The 17513-nt window shown below is 35.8% G+C and overlaps 3 protein-coding genes across 3 annotated transcripts; 1 reads left to right on the top strand and 2 right to left on the bottom strand.

Annotated features, from left to right (window-relative positions):
- On the bottom strand, positions 2126 to 5420 carry LOC104713508 (methylthioalkylmalate synthase 3, chloroplastic-like). The gene is made up of 10 exons (XM_010430647.2): positions 4918 to 5420; positions 4573 to 4832; positions 4183 to 4396; positions 3958 to 4038; positions 3310 to 3402; positions 3104 to 3190; positions 2894 to 2994; positions 2686 to 2719; positions 2502 to 2576; positions 2126 to 2391 (listed from the first exon to the last, which is right to left on the bottom strand). The coding sequence occupies exons 1-10, from the start codon at positions 5338 to 5340 to the stop codon at positions 2353 to 2355; spliced, it is 1407 nt and encodes a 468-aa protein (XP_010428949.1). The 5' UTR covers positions 5341 to 5420; the 3' UTR covers positions 2126 to 2352.
- Positions 6627 to 11402, top strand: LOC104713510 (F-box protein At1g78280). Its single transcript, XM_010430649.2, has 16 exons — positions 6627 to 7033; positions 7119 to 7229; positions 7359 to 7411; positions 7506 to 7648; positions 7789 to 7986; positions 8114 to 8313; positions 8460 to 8559; positions 8641 to 9219; positions 9298 to 9420; positions 9524 to 9604; positions 9684 to 10015; positions 10107 to 10325; positions 10416 to 10503; positions 10591 to 10750; positions 10853 to 11036; positions 11131 to 11402. Exons 1-16 carry the CDS (start codon positions 6900 to 6902, stop codon positions 11255 to 11257), a joined length of 2832 nt encoding a protein of 943 aa, XP_010428951.1. The 5' UTR covers positions 6627 to 6899; the 3' UTR covers positions 11258 to 11402.
- On the bottom strand, positions 11426 to 13467 carry LOC104713509 (serine/threonine-protein kinase SRK2C). The gene is made up of 5 exons (XM_010430648.2): positions 12910 to 13467; positions 12615 to 12791; positions 12474 to 12527; positions 11995 to 12384; positions 11426 to 11915 (listed from the first exon to the last, which is right to left on the bottom strand). The coding sequence occupies exons 1-5, from the start codon at positions 13027 to 13029 to the stop codon at positions 11622 to 11624; spliced, it is 1035 nt and encodes a 344-aa protein (XP_010428950.1). The 5' UTR covers positions 13030 to 13467; the 3' UTR covers positions 11426 to 11621.

Below are 17513 nucleotides of genomic sequence, written 5' to 3' on the forward strand. Positions count from 1 at the left end.
GCTTTGTCCTTTTTTTTTTTTTTTTTTTTTTCTCTCTTCTGACGGAACATATATAAATTGAGTTTCTTCATATTCATTTTTTTTTACTCATTTATATCTCATAATCTCGACTTTATGCTCTATATATTTTACACCTTTATATCCTCTAATTTTCTTGGGAATTTCAATGTGGATATAAATTGTCTGATACTCTGATCCAACTACGAAAAAAAAAACTATATAAATTACAAGCACATTTTCAATTGTTGTTTATATACAATACAACCACGTCTACCGTACTATTTGATTAATTTCATTTAAAGCCAGCCCAAGCGATACTGAGAAAATTGGGCCATTTATAATAGGCCTTTGAATACGTTAAAGCCCAATTACATCGATCTAATTTGACTTGACTTTATCAACCACCGTCTCAAAAATTAACGTGACGATGATCCCAACGGTGGCGCCGAAGCTTCTTCCGCGAAGCGCCGCCACTCAACCACCTTCACTCCGTCCATAAGTTCCTTGAAGACCAGGTCCCTCTTCACTAACTCGCCGATCTCCATCCCTATTCCCCAATCCTCGCAACAGAACTTTCGAATTCGTCAACTGACCGGCGAAGAACGGCCAACAGATCATCGGGACACCAGCGAACACAGTCTCCAACGTAAAATTTGTACTTCTGCGCTCAGCTCTCCTGGAAACTTGTCTCAGACTCATCATCTCCTCGCCGTGACGTGACATCTTCTTTTTTTTTAAGTGCTTCTCTGTTTCTGACTTGAAAAAGAACCGCCATAAAAAAAAAAAAAAACAATAAAGGTAATTTCCTTTATTAATTACTTGCTCCTTTTAGGAAAATGATAGATATATAATATAGCTTCCTTCACCTTAATAATTAATTTATTATTATTAAATTTAATCATATTAGTAAAAAGGTAAATATATTATGTTACCGTTGTGATGATATATAAAGAAAATAAAAAGGAAAGGTTTTTTTTTTTTTTTTTTTTTTTTTGAACAACCAATAAAAAGGAAAGGTATCTCTTAAAATTTCCTAAAAGATATATTATGTGATCGTTGCGATTAATTAATTTCCTTTTTGTTCTTTCTTTTGAAAGCCATGGAGCAGAAAGATCAAAGGCGTACTTAATGTTTGAGTCTGACAAGAAGAAGACGGAGCCCTCTTCGGATCTCTTATAACGGTTAGCTTCTTTCTGTTCGCGAGCTACTACTCCTGTTTCGTGTCTCACGTTTTTTGAATTAATTCTGTGAACCCCCGATTCTAAAAGAGTTATTTGCTTTGAATCAGATAACTCTTGAGAAAAACGCTGAGGTTTACTTCTCCGTCTCCCCCAATTTGACAAGAAGATGATGTTTATGATCTTCTAATAATTGAGTCAACTTCTGAAGGTGAATGAATGAATGAATGGGCAAGTGAGGACACTTTCGTGCATAACAAGACTTCGCTTTTAGTACCACAAGAGAGGTAGAGGTATAAGCAGGTTCGTGATAATCGTCTTTAATTTGATCTTTTGTTTTGTTTTGTTTGTTTTACTACAAGTCTACAACGTTGTTGTTGGTAATTGGTATGGTATACGTTTTATGTAAATGTAATGTGCCAATGCCATGACATTTTATATTCAAAAAGTAAAAATGTCCTTATCCATAACATATTATGCCNCCTTTCTTCCTTTTTTTTTTTTTTTTTTTTTTTTTTTTGCAGTTTTCATTTTCTAAACGACAGTAGAACTCTTGTTTTGTTTTTGATATAACGTTCAAAAGTGGGGAGTAGTTTTGTAGTTTGAATTGATTTGATTTGTTTTCCACTCATATAGCCAAAAGCTGTATTGACAAGTTTGATTGTTATTGTTGTTTTCTTGTCGGCAATTGTATTGAATAGTTTCTTTCATATGAACGTTTCTTTTATATATACCAAACTAAAATATTATAATTATCTATATAGTTCTGTAAAAATATCCAGATTAAGGAGACGAAAGATGATTATAGATATATATTTTCTAGATTAAATCAAATTTTTTTGGGTTAGATCCAATAATTATACTTGATCCATTAGGCTTTCAACCGTATTTATAATGGAAGCCTGAAGGAACCGAGGTGACACTTGCTATAGTCGTTACTCTTTCAGTAATACACAAACAGCTCCAGCAGTATTTATTCCTTTCAGAAAATACTCATATACGATGTTATCATCGTAATACACACTTAAAAGGTTAAACATACATTTAACATAAGAAATGAAAACACCACAGAAAAGTTGCAATATCTGTAATAAAGCAAGCACTTATTATTCGTCATACGTTGTCTTTTTAATTTCCACTTTATAAACGGATCCCCCCCCCNCCCCCCCCCTCCTCACACCACTAGTGCCTTCAAATCATCGTCTGTGACTCTCTGAAATTTTTAATTCGCATTTTATGTTATTACATCATACACAATATAAAAAATCATTTGGAAGTTAATCATAGCGGACATGTTATATGAAAAAAGTTTAAAATAGAAACCTTTTTCTGCTTGGTTAAATCCCTGAATCGTGAGAAGATGTCTTTCAACTTCTCATCACCGATGTCATATCCCAACTGTGAGAGTAATAAATTAACACAATGCTTCATCAAATTAATATTGATATCTTATCTGATATACATGATCATTAGTATATAATTAAAACGATTCAATCATATAGGGTACCTCTTTGAGCCTATCTTTAATAGCATGGCGTCCACTACATATAAAAGACAGAATTAGACAACGATCCGTCATTTTGGTAAAATAACGTTATTACGATCTACTTAAATAACTTGATGTGAAAGAAGTTATATAAAGATCATAAAAATCACGTAATAGAATAATAATCTCTTCACCGAAAGAAATTATAAAAATTAACAAGATTAGTTACCTAAGCTTTCCAAGAACAAGGCCAGAATTTTTAGATGTGACGATCCCAATATCTTCTGGTGATAAAATCTCATATGTACTCCGATTTTTTAATATTCCATCCTGCAAATGTTTTGAACAAATCATTCTTGTATCTAATTATCTTATGTCAAATATATTTAATATTTAATAAATCTCTTATGTCAAAAAGAAACCAAAAACACAAAGTAACCTGGTGAATGCCGCTTTCATGAACAAAGCAGTTGTCTCCAACTATGGGCTTATGTGCTTGAACATACATGCCGGTATGCTCTTGAACCTGCCGACGAATTTACATAATCGACACTAGTATTATCATTATAAAGGCCAAAAAAACTAAGCAAAATTATTCTTTACATGACAAGATATTTCAATTTCAATTTGTATATGGAAACTTACCATCTTGCTAGTTGCCATAATTTGGCGTGTGTCTATATTTGTGTAAACACCACCCAGCACATATGGTCCTCGACATTTCAATGCCATCACGACCTGCATATAACCTTTTTGTGTGAGTGATGGATCATGGTTCAAAGATAAGACCGCTTGGATAAAGCCATAACGATACACAGCCAGCAGCAGTGGCAGACCATAATATTTTTTACGGAAGTCATAATATAATTTTAGTCTTAAAGTTATCAAATATAATTGTAATTTGTATACTACGTAAATTAAACATAGAAATTATTTTATGTTTTAGAAAATTAAGATTAGACCACATAATAGTAGAATTTTTTTATAGTTTACAATATAGAGCAAAAAGATAGTCTCGCCAAAAACTATAGTTCTCAATAATCGTTATATTTTGTATGCTATATATAAAGCTAATAAACTATATATAGGTCATGATTTAAAATTTTCTAGACAGATTACGTTATTTATATAAAAGAGGATACCAATAAAAATCAGTGAAAAAAGAATGCAAAAATCAAAACTATACGACTAATTGTTAAGTTGGACTATAGTAAAAAAGAATTTTACACACACACACACACACAACTCATGTTGATAATGATGATATCAACTCATGTTGGAGTGGGAATTTACCTCTTCAAGCGCCGCATTCCCACTTCTTTCACCTATTCCGTTGATTGTTACTTCGACATGTCTTGCTCCCGCACATATGGCCTATATATATATATATATATATATAGAATAGAATAAATCAAAACCATTGTTCAACATGTTTTTGCCACCTTGAGAATCGTATATTTGTATGGAACTTGTGTAAATTTAATCTAATACATATATAAAAGAGAGTTAATTACGTACAGCGATTGTGTTGGCGGTAGCAACACCAAGGTCGTTGTGACAATGAACACCGTAGATAACGTTTTCAATTCCCGGAGTGTTTTCTTTGACATAGGTCACTAGTTCTGCCATTTCTTGCGGCATGTTAACCCCTACCGTGTCCGCGAAGCCCACTGTAGATGCACCCTCTTTTATTGCTACTCCCAAAAGCTTACATAGAAAGTCCTTATCCGTTCTGAATCACATGAAGACAAGTATTTTAAAATCCAAATATATATATATATATATATATATATGTGACATATTTTTATGGTGAGCTCATGAATGAAATGGTGTGTGCATGTAAAAAGTTGTTATAATTAAAAGAAATCAGATATATGTATGTATTATAAAGGTTGTAAAGATATGGACCTGCCGCCGTCTTCGGAACCGAGTTGGATGTCAGTGAAGCCTATGCTTTTAGCGAACCTAATGCTAGTCGTAACCATCTCGATCACTTCTTCTCTAGTCTTTTTCAACTTATATTTCATGTGAATGTCACTAGTAGATATGAATAAGATTATCCTCGGCCTCTTCGCATACTGCAACGCCTCCCAAGCCGCCTTGATGTCTGATTCTTTGCATCGTGAGAGGCCGCATATCACCGGGACGTAACCTGTCTCCTCATCCACCTAAAGCAAAACAACAATATAGTTTCAGAATAAAAAATCATTTTACAATCATTTAATATAAGTGAAGGGAAACAAAGAAACAAACCTCGTTCCCAACAGTCTTGGCGATGGTTTTGATGGTTTCTACCTCTTCCTCAGACGACCCCGGGAAACCAACTTCCATCATGTCTACTCGGAGTTTAGCGAGTTGCCAGGCAATCTCTATCTTTTGCGGTGGAGTAAGGGCTGCACCGGGAGATTGTTCCCCGTCACGAAGCGTCGTGTCCAATATACGCACATATTTACTGTCGGGTAGCTTGTTCGGTAAGTACTCTGCACACCGTTTCACGATAGGTTTGACAGTTGCACTAGTTGCCGCATCATTTTTGGACACAAGGGAGCAACTTGTCGGCTTGTTGTATGGACGTGTCAGGCTGACAGAGGGCAGGGAAGATCCAATGGGTAACACTGATCGGGCAACCGCACTGGTGGGGATCGTACGAGGAGGTGACAGAGGTGGGGAAGCCATAACTATATGGAGTAGAAGAAAGAGAGAGATTTCGATTTGCTTTGGAGAATTGTAGAGCAGATAGTGAGGGGAGTTGTTGCGCAATGATGATGGAATACATATCTCTATTTATAGGCGCAAAATTATATTCCTTTTTTTTTTTTTTTTTTGAAACAGGTTTGCAAAATTAAAGCACAATTATATTCTTGAATTTACTTATATGATAACAAAAGTACAAAACATTTGATATTTTTATGAAGTGAGTTACGCTTTGTCATTAGCTATCCGGACATATAATTTTTAATTATGAGAAAACTGCAACATTTTTGGTAATTATCACGAGTATATTGAATTCTAAAGATAGTTATAATATTTAAAATATTTTGCGTATATAATAATCATAATATATATTATATATAACATACGTTAAACGAAAATGTTAATTCTCATGTTTTCTATGTGTAAATTAACTTATCAAATTCTTTTATATATCTCTCTCTCAATATGAATATAATTAACAAATGTATAAGTTGGTGGACCGCAAAGGACAAGTATAAAAAAGATCGCGAATCATATAGCATATGGAAAAGAATGAAAAAAAACTATGGCAATCTCTCATCAACACCGTCGATCTACTCTCAATGTTTTTAGATCGGTGTATGTAAATAAATTATGGGCAAATCTGTTCCTAAAAGATTGAAAGCACTTACATAAAAAAGAGTCCTTAACGAATAAAATATTATCTAATTGTGGAAAATGTAGCATCTATCAACGACCCCAGAATAAAAAGTAAGAGTTAAATATTGAAGACTCTATCTATTTAATTAACACTTAACAGATAGCACATATTAAAGAAACGTGGTAAGCATCTCCAAGTAGGTGAAGTGTGTATTAAAATATTAGCATTCTCTGTGTAAAAAAAGCTCCTTGATTGTTTTTTTTTGGATATTTGTAATTACTGTTGGGATTTGATTTTCAGAAAATGATTTCAAATTATGGTTCCTATATTATAATATCCTTGAGACCTTGACTAACTATGATTACAGGATCCTCTCTCTTTTTTTAATTACTCTTCTTAAGAAACGCGATTATGGGTCTGCCAAATTATGGATCCTACGTGGCCGTTTCTCGTAAAAGCCCATTTTATTTTCAATATCGTGAATCCTGACACTTACTGCCTAAAAAGGCCACAAGGCCCACAACTTAGAGAACGTCATCGTTTTATTTATGTAGGTTCTCGAGTTTTTCTTTTACGTTCTAGATTAAAAAAAACGCGTTTCCGCGTTTTATCCCTTTACAAAACAAATTTCGCGTAAGCTAAACGCGATGAACCTTCTTCTTCTCTCATCAGATTCGATCGTTGAAACGACGTCGTAACTCGTAAGCGTGAGTTCGATATCGTTAAACGCGTACAACGTGCGCCAAGGCCTTTACGCGCACTCGGTGACCCACACCACGACGACGACGAGACTCGGGAATCGGAATCATCACCCCCCACCGCAGTCTGAGACTAGAGAGGAAGGAAGAAAAGAATCAGATCTTCAGAGAGAATTCGAAATTTGGTTGAAGCTGTATATCAAATGACGACGTTGGGACAGAGAGATCGTCGACCAGAGGCTCTCGGTAGTCTCAGTGTCCTCCCAGATGAAACCATCTGTGTTCTTCTCGAATACCTTGATCCCCGAGACATCGCTCACCTTGCTTGCGTCAGCAGGTTAGATCAATTCGCGTTTTGATTTCAGGACGTTTATGAGAAATTGTGATTAATAGGTGTTTATGTGTATGTTTGATTTTGGTAGTGTTATGTATATTCTGTGTAACGAAGAACCATTATGGATGAGCTTGTGTCTCAGAAGAGCTAAAGGTCCTCTTGACTACAAAGGTTCTTGGAAAAATACTACATTGCATCTGTAAGTACTTTTTGGAATTTATGTTCAGTGAAACAATTTGGCTAATGTTGACAGTTTCAGACTCTCTCCTTGGAGTTGTTGTGCTTTATGTGAAAAAGTGTTGATTGATTGGTTTTTTTGATATTACAGAGAAGGAGTTGCTCCAGAAAATGACGCTTACAAGAGACCTTTGCATTTTGATGGTAATTCCCGCTTGATGCATACTTCACTCGTTCAAGATTTTTTCTGTTTATATGCTCACGTGATGATCTCATTTTTGGTTCTGCTCTTGTGCAGGATTCAATTCGTTGTACTTGTATAAACGATTCTATAGGTGTAATACATCTCTTGATGGGTTCTCGTTTGATAATGGCAATGTCGAACGTAGGAGAGATATCTCTTTGGATGAGTTTTCCAAGGAATACGACGCCAAGAAACCTGTAAGTTCCAATCTTTTTATTCATGTGTATAGTACAAGGTTTATTATGTCTTGTTGTGGCTAGTAAAAGAGATTTTAATCTGTTAGAAATTTCCAGATATGTGAATTTTTTTGTGATGTTGTTCCTGTCTATTGGTTTAGGTTTTGCTTTCTGGCCTTGCTGATTCTTGGCCAGCCAGTAATACGTGGACAATCGACCAACTAGTAGAGAAATATGGTGAAGTCCCGTTTAGAATATCTCAGAGGAGTCCCAACAAAATTTCCATGAAGTTTAAGGATTACATCTCATATATGAAACTCCAGCGGGATGAAGATCCTCTATACGTTTTTGACGACAAGGTACGAGAAACAGTTTTGTAACTTTATACAAAACTTTCTTCTCATCAGGGATAGAGTTGTAGCATAACCCAAACTTCTTAGTGAAAATATTTGGCACTTGGATTTAAGGGTTCAACATTTCATGTAGTTCGGAGATGCTGCTCCTGAATTATTGAAAGACTATAGTGTGCCTCATTTGTTTCAAGAAGATTGGTTTGAGATCTTAGACAAAGAAAGTCGTCCACCATACAGATGGCTTATAGTTGGTCCGGAGAGGTCTGGTGCATCTTGGCATGTCGATCCAGCTCTTACCAGTGCCTGGAATACCCTGCTTTGTGGCCGGAAAAGGTAGACACTTTTGAGGACATATATACATCAATTTATTTTCCTTTTTCTGCGCTAAGTTCTTGTTTCCTGCAATATTACTTTTTATTGCTTCACTGGAATTGGGTGATACTATATTCTGAGCCTTGATGTCATTGTGTTATAAATAGGTGGGCATTGTATCCCCCTGGAAAAGTGCCTCTAGGTGTTACAGTTCATGTAAATGAAGATGATGGTGATGTCAGCATCGATACCCCCTCATCTCTGCAGGTATATTGCTGAACTGTTTAAGCATTTTCATTTTGATTGTTCTTTACTGTATCCCGTTGAAAGTTTTCTATCCATAAACAGTGGTGGCTAGACTATTATCCCCTCCTTGCGGACGAAGACAAACCGATTGAGTGCACACTACTAGCTGGCGAAACGATTTATGTTCCAAGTGGTTGGTGGCACTGTATCCTTAATCTTGAACCAACAGTGGCTGTTACCCAGAATTTTGTGAACAAAGAAAACTTTGGGTACGTGTGTTTGGATATGGCGCCTGGTTACCATCACAAAGGGGTTTGTCGTGCTGGCCTTCTTGCTCTTGATGATGGAGATTCAGAAGATTCAGAAAACGAAACAGACGAGGAAGACAACAATACTTTGAGCTATTCAGACCTTACCAGGAAAGAGAAGAGGACACGAATGAATGGAGGGACAAACACTGAAAAACACAAAGAGGATGCGAATGGAGTATCAAAGAGATACAATATGTGGAAGAATGGATTCTCGTATGATATTGATTTCCTTGCCTCGTTTCTTGATAAAGAAAGAGACCATTACAATTTCCCCTGGTCTATGGGAAACTCTGTAGGTCAACGAGAAATGAGAGCCTGGCTATCCAAGCTCTGGGTTCTGAAGCCTGAGATGAGAGAACTAATATGGAAGGTAAACCTAGTATTTGAAAATTTAGTTTTATAGCTTTATAAGTATCTCTCCATCATTACTCTGTGATTGCCGTGTTAGGGAGCAAGCATTGCTTTAAATGCTGAGAAATGGTTGCGATGTCTAGAGGAAGTATGCACTTTCTACAACCTGCCGTCAGTTACCGAAGAAGAAAAGCTTCCAGTTGGAACTGGCAGTAACCCTGTGAGTTGATTGTCTCTCTTAGAAAACTTTCTCAAAAAATGTTCCTCAATATTCCTCAATTATTTCACCAATCTGCTTCTGACGTCTCTTATTTTTCTGTCAGGTTTACCTGTTCTCTGACTATGCCATTAAATTGTTTGTTGAAGGAGGGCTGGAACAATCTATGTACGGTCTTGGAACTGAGGCAAGTAATATTTATACAATAATTTTGAGCACCCCATGGGAATTGTTATGATTGTAACTCTTTGTCTTCATTTGTGCAGCTTGAGTTTTATGACATTCTTGGCCGGGCTGATTCTCCTTTGAAAACACATATTCCTGATGTTCTAGCAAGCGGGATTCTTTTCTTCGAAAACGGATCTTACAAAGTTGTCCCTTGGGATGGCAAGAGAATCCCAGACATAATCTCTAGCTCCAATTTCGATTTTGACGCATCAATGTTGAACAGCGAATTCCCGTTTGGTATTTGGAACAAAACACTACGTGAACATAGAAACCAGGGGAAACCAGCACCCGATTCTTTTGGTACATTGAGTTCACATGTTTGGCCGTATATTATAACAAAAAGATGCAAAGGGAAGATATTTGCCCAATTGTGAGTGCTCTTTTTCTCCTTATTTTTATCTACGTGTGACTCATTTTTTTAAACCAAGTGTATGATCTCTAACTTAAAACTGTTGTTGCAGAAGAGATGATCTGACGTGGAACGACGCTCAGAACTTGGCGTTCTTTCTGGGACAACAACTACGCAACCTTCATCTATTGCCATATCCACCAGTCACATGTCCTGAGTTGTTGAATGTAAATGCTGTTCATGGGGAGTTGAACATTCCAGCAGAATGGAAAGTTTTTGTCGATGCTCTGTCCCAAAAGAAGAAAGACGTCACTGGCCGTTTGGAAAACTGGTACATTTCTTGAAATGACTCTGCTTCCATTTGCTTTTGCTCTATAAAAAAAAACTTACTGGTGGTCATTATTTGTTCTGAACCTCTCAGGGGAAATCCTATTCCGCGGGCTCTGATGAACAGTATAGACGAATACATTCCTGACGAATTTTTTGTAGACTTACTCAATGTTTTCAAGGTTGCTGCTCTTATCTCTCTCTTTTTCTTATCAGGAGTCTAGACCTTCTTAAAATCGAATTAACATAACCTTTTTCTGGGATCACAGGACACAAATGGTGGAGACGAAATCAAGCCCTGCACCTGGATACACTCAGACGTCATGGATGACAACATTCATATGGAACCGTACGCAGATGATTCAGTTGATGGTCAACACAATTCATGGCGTCCCAGTCATATTCTAGACTTCAGCGATTTATCCATAGGTACATTTTATTCCCAAATTCATAAACTATATTGCCAAATTTGGAGACTTTTGGGCATTCTTGGACTGTTTTCTCATTTCTGAAAGAGTGAGAAAATTGCAGGAGATCCCATCTACGACTTGATACCAATATACTTGGATGTCTTTAGAGGAGACACTGATCTTTTCAAGAAGCTTCTAGAGAGTTACGGGCTTCCATTAATCAGAAGTAGGACACCGGAGAATGTAACTACAAAATCAACAGACAGTACGAGGAAGAAAGTATTGCGTCCTTCCTACCGCACAATGTAAGTAGTAACTAGTAACTGTTATAAACATGATTAAAGAAAAGCCTTGGAAGGCTTCTTGTGCTGAATGATCTGTGACTGTGATTGGTTGCAGGTGTTACTGTATATTACATGAAGAGAATGTGTTGGGTGCAATGTTCAGTATTTGGGATGAACTTCGGACAGCTGAATCATGGGAGCAAGTTGAGCAAACTGTTTGGAATCTACTTAACAACTACTGATATCGTTTTTTTTTTTTCGTTTTAAATTCTTCTTAATTTGTGTTGTTGTATTTGGCAAATTACAGAAAATAATAACATGTGGTTCTTACCGTGACAGAGAACTCTTTATAGAAAACTCAACTCATATATGATTACTTAAAAACTATTACCGTGCCTGATTCGTGTATGTATAAAAATGTCTAATAAGTTGATAACATTGTTGTAACATAAAAAGAATCACATAGAATGTTTCACACTCAAATGATATAAGTTTGCAATAAGCAAAACTCTAAAGAACAATTATATTCACACGTCTGTGTGTATCATCAATGTATCAGCTTCAGAAACATGAAACCTTTGGCTTTTGTTTGGGTGATAAAACAGTTCACAAAGGGGAAAGGAGATCAGCGGTATCGATATCGTACTCAAAATCTGTGTCCAAGTCATCAAGATCCATACTGCTACATCCAATGGCACCACCACTGCTTCCACCGGAACCACCAGCACCTGTGAGTCCACCAGCTACAGTGATCGGTTTCCGAGCTTCCTCAATGATCCACACTATCTCTTCCACTGTCTGAGTCGATGGACCATTCATCATCAATGATCCTTCCGACATCTCCACCGGCAAATTCTTGAGAAACCAAGGATGATTCTTTATTTCCTCTATTGTTATTCTCCGTCACATCCAAATCGAAGTAGTTGAGGATTTGAGGTTAGATCTCCACAGTTGAAAGAGAACACAACATAACACATACCTTTTCAGTGTTGGCGACGAAAATGCGAGAGAGAAGATGCCTGCATTCATCTGAAACACGGACGTAATCAGGAACAGAATACTGAGCTCTGAGAATCCGAGCGATGGTTTTACGAAAATCTTTAGGGTTGGAAGGGTCTTCAAAAGGGTAAGCACCAACAAGCATAACATACAAAGTGACTCCACAAGACCAAACATCAGCGATTTTGCCGTCGTACTCTTTCTTGGAGAGCACTTCAGGTGCAATGTAAGCAGGTGTTCCTACTGTTGTCTTTGGCTGCGAATGAAGAACTCCTGATTTCGAATATCCAAAGTCGCATATCTTCACCCGCGGCGCCTCACTTCCATCCAGTAATGTGTTCTCTAGCTTTAGATCTCTATGGCATATCTCCTTCATTTTTCCCACATACCAAACACTTTTTAATTGTAAAATTTTCCATTAACAACAAAAAGAGAGCAAAATGTGATATTGTTGCTTACAAGACTGTGACAATAATGAACTCCTGATATGAGCTGCTGAAAGAAGAACCTTGCCTGAAATAAAAAACAATCATTCATACACACTTAATGTTTTGTTTTAGATCATGACGACAAAATCAGTATTGTCAAAACAAGAAAGACCTCGTCTTCGCTGAATCTTCCGGCGGTGCAGATTCTTCCGAAGAGTTCTCCTCCGGCGGCGTATTCCATTACTAGCGCCAAATGTGTTGCCGTCAACAAAACCTCCTTGAATCTGATTATATTGGGATGGATGAGTGACCTATGGTTCATGATTTCTCTTTGTACATGTTCATCAATCTTCATAAACAAATCACAAAACAAACATATTTAAGAAACTCAGAGAAAAACTAACATAACATAATATAATCTTGAATTAGTAGTAGTAGCTCAGAGAGCTAAAAAAAAAAAGACCGACCTTTAGGCCTCTCTCGATGAACTTAATAGCGAAGAGCTCTTTGGAGAATTTGTCACGAACAAGCTTTGCTACTCCGAAATTACCAGAACCAATATCCTTCACTATCTCATACCTCTCCATAACTCTACCAAAAAAAACAGAGCTGCTCTGTTTCTATTTATATATATACTCTGTTTCTCACAAAAGTCAATTTAGGTAAAAACAGAATATAACTTTTTCAGAAACAAAAAAACAAAGTTGATAATCAAACACAGATATGTATGTTTGAGAATAGGAAATAAATACTAAGAGGGAAACAAGACAGAGCTCCTCTGTTCTCTTGTTCAGAAGACAAGACAGAAGAACCAATTAAAATTAATTGAAGTGAAGAGATAACTTCAAGAAAAAGGAACCAACTTTTCTTGGAAGTATATATCTCCCCGGAAATAAAGATTTCACCGGAATTTTAGGAAGTGATGTAATTATACAAAAGCGCGTAAAGATGGATATCGCACATTATTTCAGGATTTTGATCTTCTTGGGAACCAGCTTTGCGTTTTGGAACAGAGTAGTCACTTGCTTTTGACTCTGTTTTTTTTGTGTGTTTATGACTTGTGACTTGTGAGAGAGCAAGTATCGATCCAGAATTTGACACGTGTTAAAATGTCGTGAGAGTTTTGAATTTTGCCAACTAGTAGTAGTATTATTATTATTGTTTTCGTTAAATATCTCATACTATAAAATTTTGTATAACAACAATTTCACAAAATATACTATTTTTTATAAATACGAGAGAGATTTAAAGAATGTCGTGTCGTGGGGTTTCTATTACACATGTGGTTGGTTTTCTATGGAATCTTAGTGACAAAGGAATATGTATATAGTATATAGTATATTTTTAAAGAATCCCAGTTTATTTGTGACCTTATGAATTAATAAGATGAAAACTATTATTGTCCAATGTTCGACAAAAATTGAGATAATAATTAGTTTTATCATTAGCTTGTTGTGAATCTTGTGATGACTATTGGAGGTTTCTCAAGTCCAAGATTTTTGTTTCGTTAGATCTGTCCATCATAAGCTTGTACTATACATAGTTAACTTGTATTTAGTAGTTTTGATAGTCTAGAGTAACTAGTGTCAAAGTTCATTGTTCTGTTCTTGAACTAATTTAATGATTATTATTTTGGAAGAGTTTTAAGTATTTGATCGTTGGGTATCTGAAAATGTATAAAAATTACCGTACCCTAAAGTAAAACCATAACAGTATTGTAAGCTCTTTTGTCTTCGCCGACAAACAAAGAAAAATGGTTTATCAACATGATTACAAGATAGACTCATCGATCTCAACAAGACGAAAGGTTTTTTTACTAGTTTATTAAGAAGTAGTCAAAGAAAATAAGATAACTAAAATTATTGGTAGGGGAGCCTGGGGGATATCATTATTTACAGACGGAGCTCGAAAGCGTTCCTAAGACCATCATTAGTGGAGTAACCCACCATAGTTACTCTCATATTAATTAATTATATAATTAATACTAAATTAAGTAAAGTAATTTCTAAGAGAAACTTAAGCAAAAACACCCTATTACTAGAGAACCCAAAAGAAGGTTGCTATGTATTTACAAACACAATCTCCATGTCAACTTGAAAAATAATCCGAACAAGGTAACAAGTTACAATGTCATTTGAATCCAAAATAAAAAATACATCTAATTGTCTTACTGCTTAAAACCTGCAACCACAGCTCTCATACTTAAAATCTGCAACTCCCACAGTTAAAACCTGCAACTACACTTAAAACCTGCAACTCCCACCCTTAATAACATCCCTAAACAGAATCATCTAAAGCCTTGAGACAGATAGATATATCCATCTAAAGTTGAACATTGTCCAAATCGCAACCCAAAAGAAAATCTCCTGTCTAACCTTCTGTTCTTTCTTCTGAGACTTCACTCTTTGTAACAAACATATCAGAAAGTTCAGAACTCTCTACCACATACTCCATAGTGACTGCTCAAGTTTTAGTTTTAGAGAAAGATACCTTCACCAAACAGTTGCGTGAACATGCACATAAAAAAAAGCCAGAGGCAGCCATTGCCATTCCAATCGCTGCGTAAGGCGCATATGCGATAGCCAATCCAGCACCTTGACATAAAACATCGCTCAGAAATCAGACAAAAAGAAAAGACTCAGAAGCAGTATCAATCTAATAATGTCTAGATCAGACAACAAAGGAAACAGTATTAGTGTAGTTTCCCGATCTGACAAAGGAAACAATATATAACAATCTAATCTACAGATCAGACAAAGAAAACAGTATGAATCTAATCTCATCTCTAGATTCAGAAACAGTATCAATTTAATATAATCTCTAGATCAGACAGTATCAAACAAAATCAGACAGGAAGAAGAAGATTCAGACAACTCTGGTCTCCAGATCAGGAATAATACCATTGTTTCTAGGCGAGGAAGAGAACACATAATTCCCATAGGATCTGAAATTAACCAACCAAACCTGAGTGACATAATTCCCATACTGATCATGAGCAAGAGCAAACGTAGATTCCAGTATTTCATCGATTATACAATGAGTCTCCTCATCATCTGAGCAATGCTCCAAGATTCTCTATAATAAAGCAGACAGAAATAATTTTTTAAAAAAAGAATATGAATATTTCAAGTTCAAAACACAAAAAACATTCTACTCTTAATAAGAACAAAAAACTAATCTAAAAAAAATACAATAAATCGAAATATAATAAATCGATTACAACCATAAATCTTTCAAAAAAATCTCCAAATCAATATGCCATCAAACTAATCTTATAATCAATTGAACATCAAACTAATCTCATAATCAATTTAACATCAGAATAATCCCATCAATCGAAAACGATCCGAAACCCTAACATCAGAATAACCCCATCAATAAATCTGAATTGAGAAGACGAACTTTCGTATCTCACGGTTACACCGCCGTCGTTTGTCCGCCATCGTCGTTTCTCGTCGTCTTCAGAAACGAGAGAAGAGAGAAAGAAAAGAGAGACAGAAGAAAGGGAAAAAGAAATGAGAAAAAATGCTCTTTTATATTTATGAACCCACCACTCAGGAGACGCCACATATCGTTACTCTTGGGGTTACTCGGAATGCTTCCGACAGAACCGATTCTCAGCTTCATGGACTGATATATAGGTTTTTATTAATATTTTGGGGCTCAAATCCAAGAGTATTCCTAAGAGAAACCCTAGTAACGATGCTCTAACGTTATTATAAGAAACTTGTAAATATATATCCCATGATCAGTGCTTCACTGCTCTGCCTAATATTTTTTTCAATTAAAAGCCTTCTACAAAGACAGTATTCTAAGTTTGGACCCTACTTTCTCTCATTGGTCTGTGGGCCTGTAAGTGAATTTTTGTATGGCTAAGGTTGGTGGATCATTCATCAAACTAAACGAATCATAAATCAGGGGCACACAGTTTTCATTTTGCCATAATTTTGCTGTTAGTTTCCATCCATTTATCTTCTTCTCAACTTATATATTTTGTTTTATGGTTTGTTCGGAAAACATATATATAAACAATATACAATAGTCAATCACCCATTCCGATCCTCTGCTAGGCGTGATCATATCCTTGACCACTCGGAAATCCGGTTTAAGAATCTGCTCATGTAATCTTTGTCAATATATACCCTTTATATGTCCAAGAACAAGGGGGATGCCAACTAATTAAACTTTAGATGGATCATGATGTCAAAACCTTACGCGGATCTCGAACGACATGCATTGTGGGAGTCACCATTGGTCCTTAAATACTTAGAAAACGGCATGTCATTGAGAGGTTGAACTATATATAGAGAGGCACAAATTAATGTCATGTCTCCCGATCCTTACCAAAACACCGGAAGAAGATCAAATGTTCATCATCTACCAAGAGTCTGGCTTCTAAACCCCCTTAGTTTTATGTAGAGAACGTGCAAGAAGGACATTTTAAATTAGGGAATGGATATTTCGATGGTTTAAACCACTTAGCATCGATACTTACTCAACTATTCTTGTTGTCCCTTTCCCCCTCACACGTCGTCGGATCAAATAGTCGTTTAACTGATCCGACTCTCTAGCTCTCTTTTGATAAACTTGTGATATCTTTTGCGAAGTAGCCTTTTGCGCTTGCCTCATTCTCTATCACCTTCTTATCTTATCACCATATATGTAGCTGGACAAGCCATAAATCTCGAACTGTCTTAACGTATTTTCATTGTATAATTTAACATTTTATGCTAGAAAGAGAGAGTGACCTGACTTTAGTTTATTGTATTGAATATAAATCATCATCAAGGAAAATAAAACAACCTTTACGAAGAAGTAAACTAGATATGAATATGAAAGAAAAAAAAAAACATAATCATGCATGGATAAGGATAAGCACTAGACTAATAAACAAAAACTGTTAAAACAAATCTCTAAAAAAGACTTTCGTGTAAAGCGTAACTGATAAACAAATAAATAATTTCGAAGAGGTATCCAAATACGATTGACTTCCGTCCATTAAATGATTCGATTCATATTAATATTTCAGTAACGTATACAACAAAAAAAAAAAAAAAAAAAAAAAAAAAAA

This window comes from Camelina sativa, chromosome 9 (genome assembly GCF_000633955.1).
Source record: "Camelina sativa cultivar DH55 chromosome 9, Cs, whole genome shotgun sequence".
Classification (NCBI taxonomy): domain Eukaryota; kingdom Viridiplantae; phylum Streptophyta; class Magnoliopsida; order Brassicales; family Brassicaceae; genus Camelina; species Camelina sativa.

Excerpts from the sequence above, each read along its gene's own strand:
- LOC104713508 (XM_010430647.2), bottom strand. The coding sequence starts at position 5,340 with ATGGCTTCCCCACCTCTGTCACCTCCTCGTACGATCCCCACCAGTGCG. Across the intron at positions 4,397-4,572 it reads GGTTCCGAAGACGGCGGCAG|AACGGATAAGGACTTTCTAT; the intron begins GTCCATATCTTT and ends CATGTGATTCAG. Across the intron at positions 2,392-2,501 it reads ATTTAACCAAGCAGAAAAAG|AGAGTCACAGACGATGATTT; the intron begins GTTTCTATTTTA and ends TAAAAATTTCAG.
- LOC104713510 (XM_010430649.2), top strand. The coding sequence starts at position 6,900 with ATGACGACGTTGGGACAGAGAGATCGTCGACCAGAGGCTCTCGGTAGT. Across the intron at positions 8,560-8,640 it reads ATACCCCCTCATCTCTGCAG|TGGTGGCTAGACTATTATCC; the intron begins GTATATTGCTGA and ends ATCCATAAACAG. Across the intron at positions 9,605-9,683 it reads TGTACGGTCTTGGAACTGAG|CTTGAGTTTTATGACATTCT; the intron begins GCAAGTAATATT and ends TCATTTGTGCAG.
- LOC104713509 (XM_010430648.2), bottom strand. The coding sequence starts at position 13,029 with ATGGAGAGGTATGAGATAGTGAAGGATATTGGTTCTGGTAATTTCGGA. Across the intron at positions 12,792-12,909 it reads TCATCGAGAGAGGCCTAAAG|ATTGATGAACATGTACAAAG; the intron begins GTCGGTCTTTTT and ends TTGTTTATGAAG. Across the intron at positions 12,385-12,473 it reads TTCATTATTGTCACAGTCTT|GAGATATGCCATAGAGATCT; the intron begins GTAAGCAACAAT and ends GGAAAAATGAAG.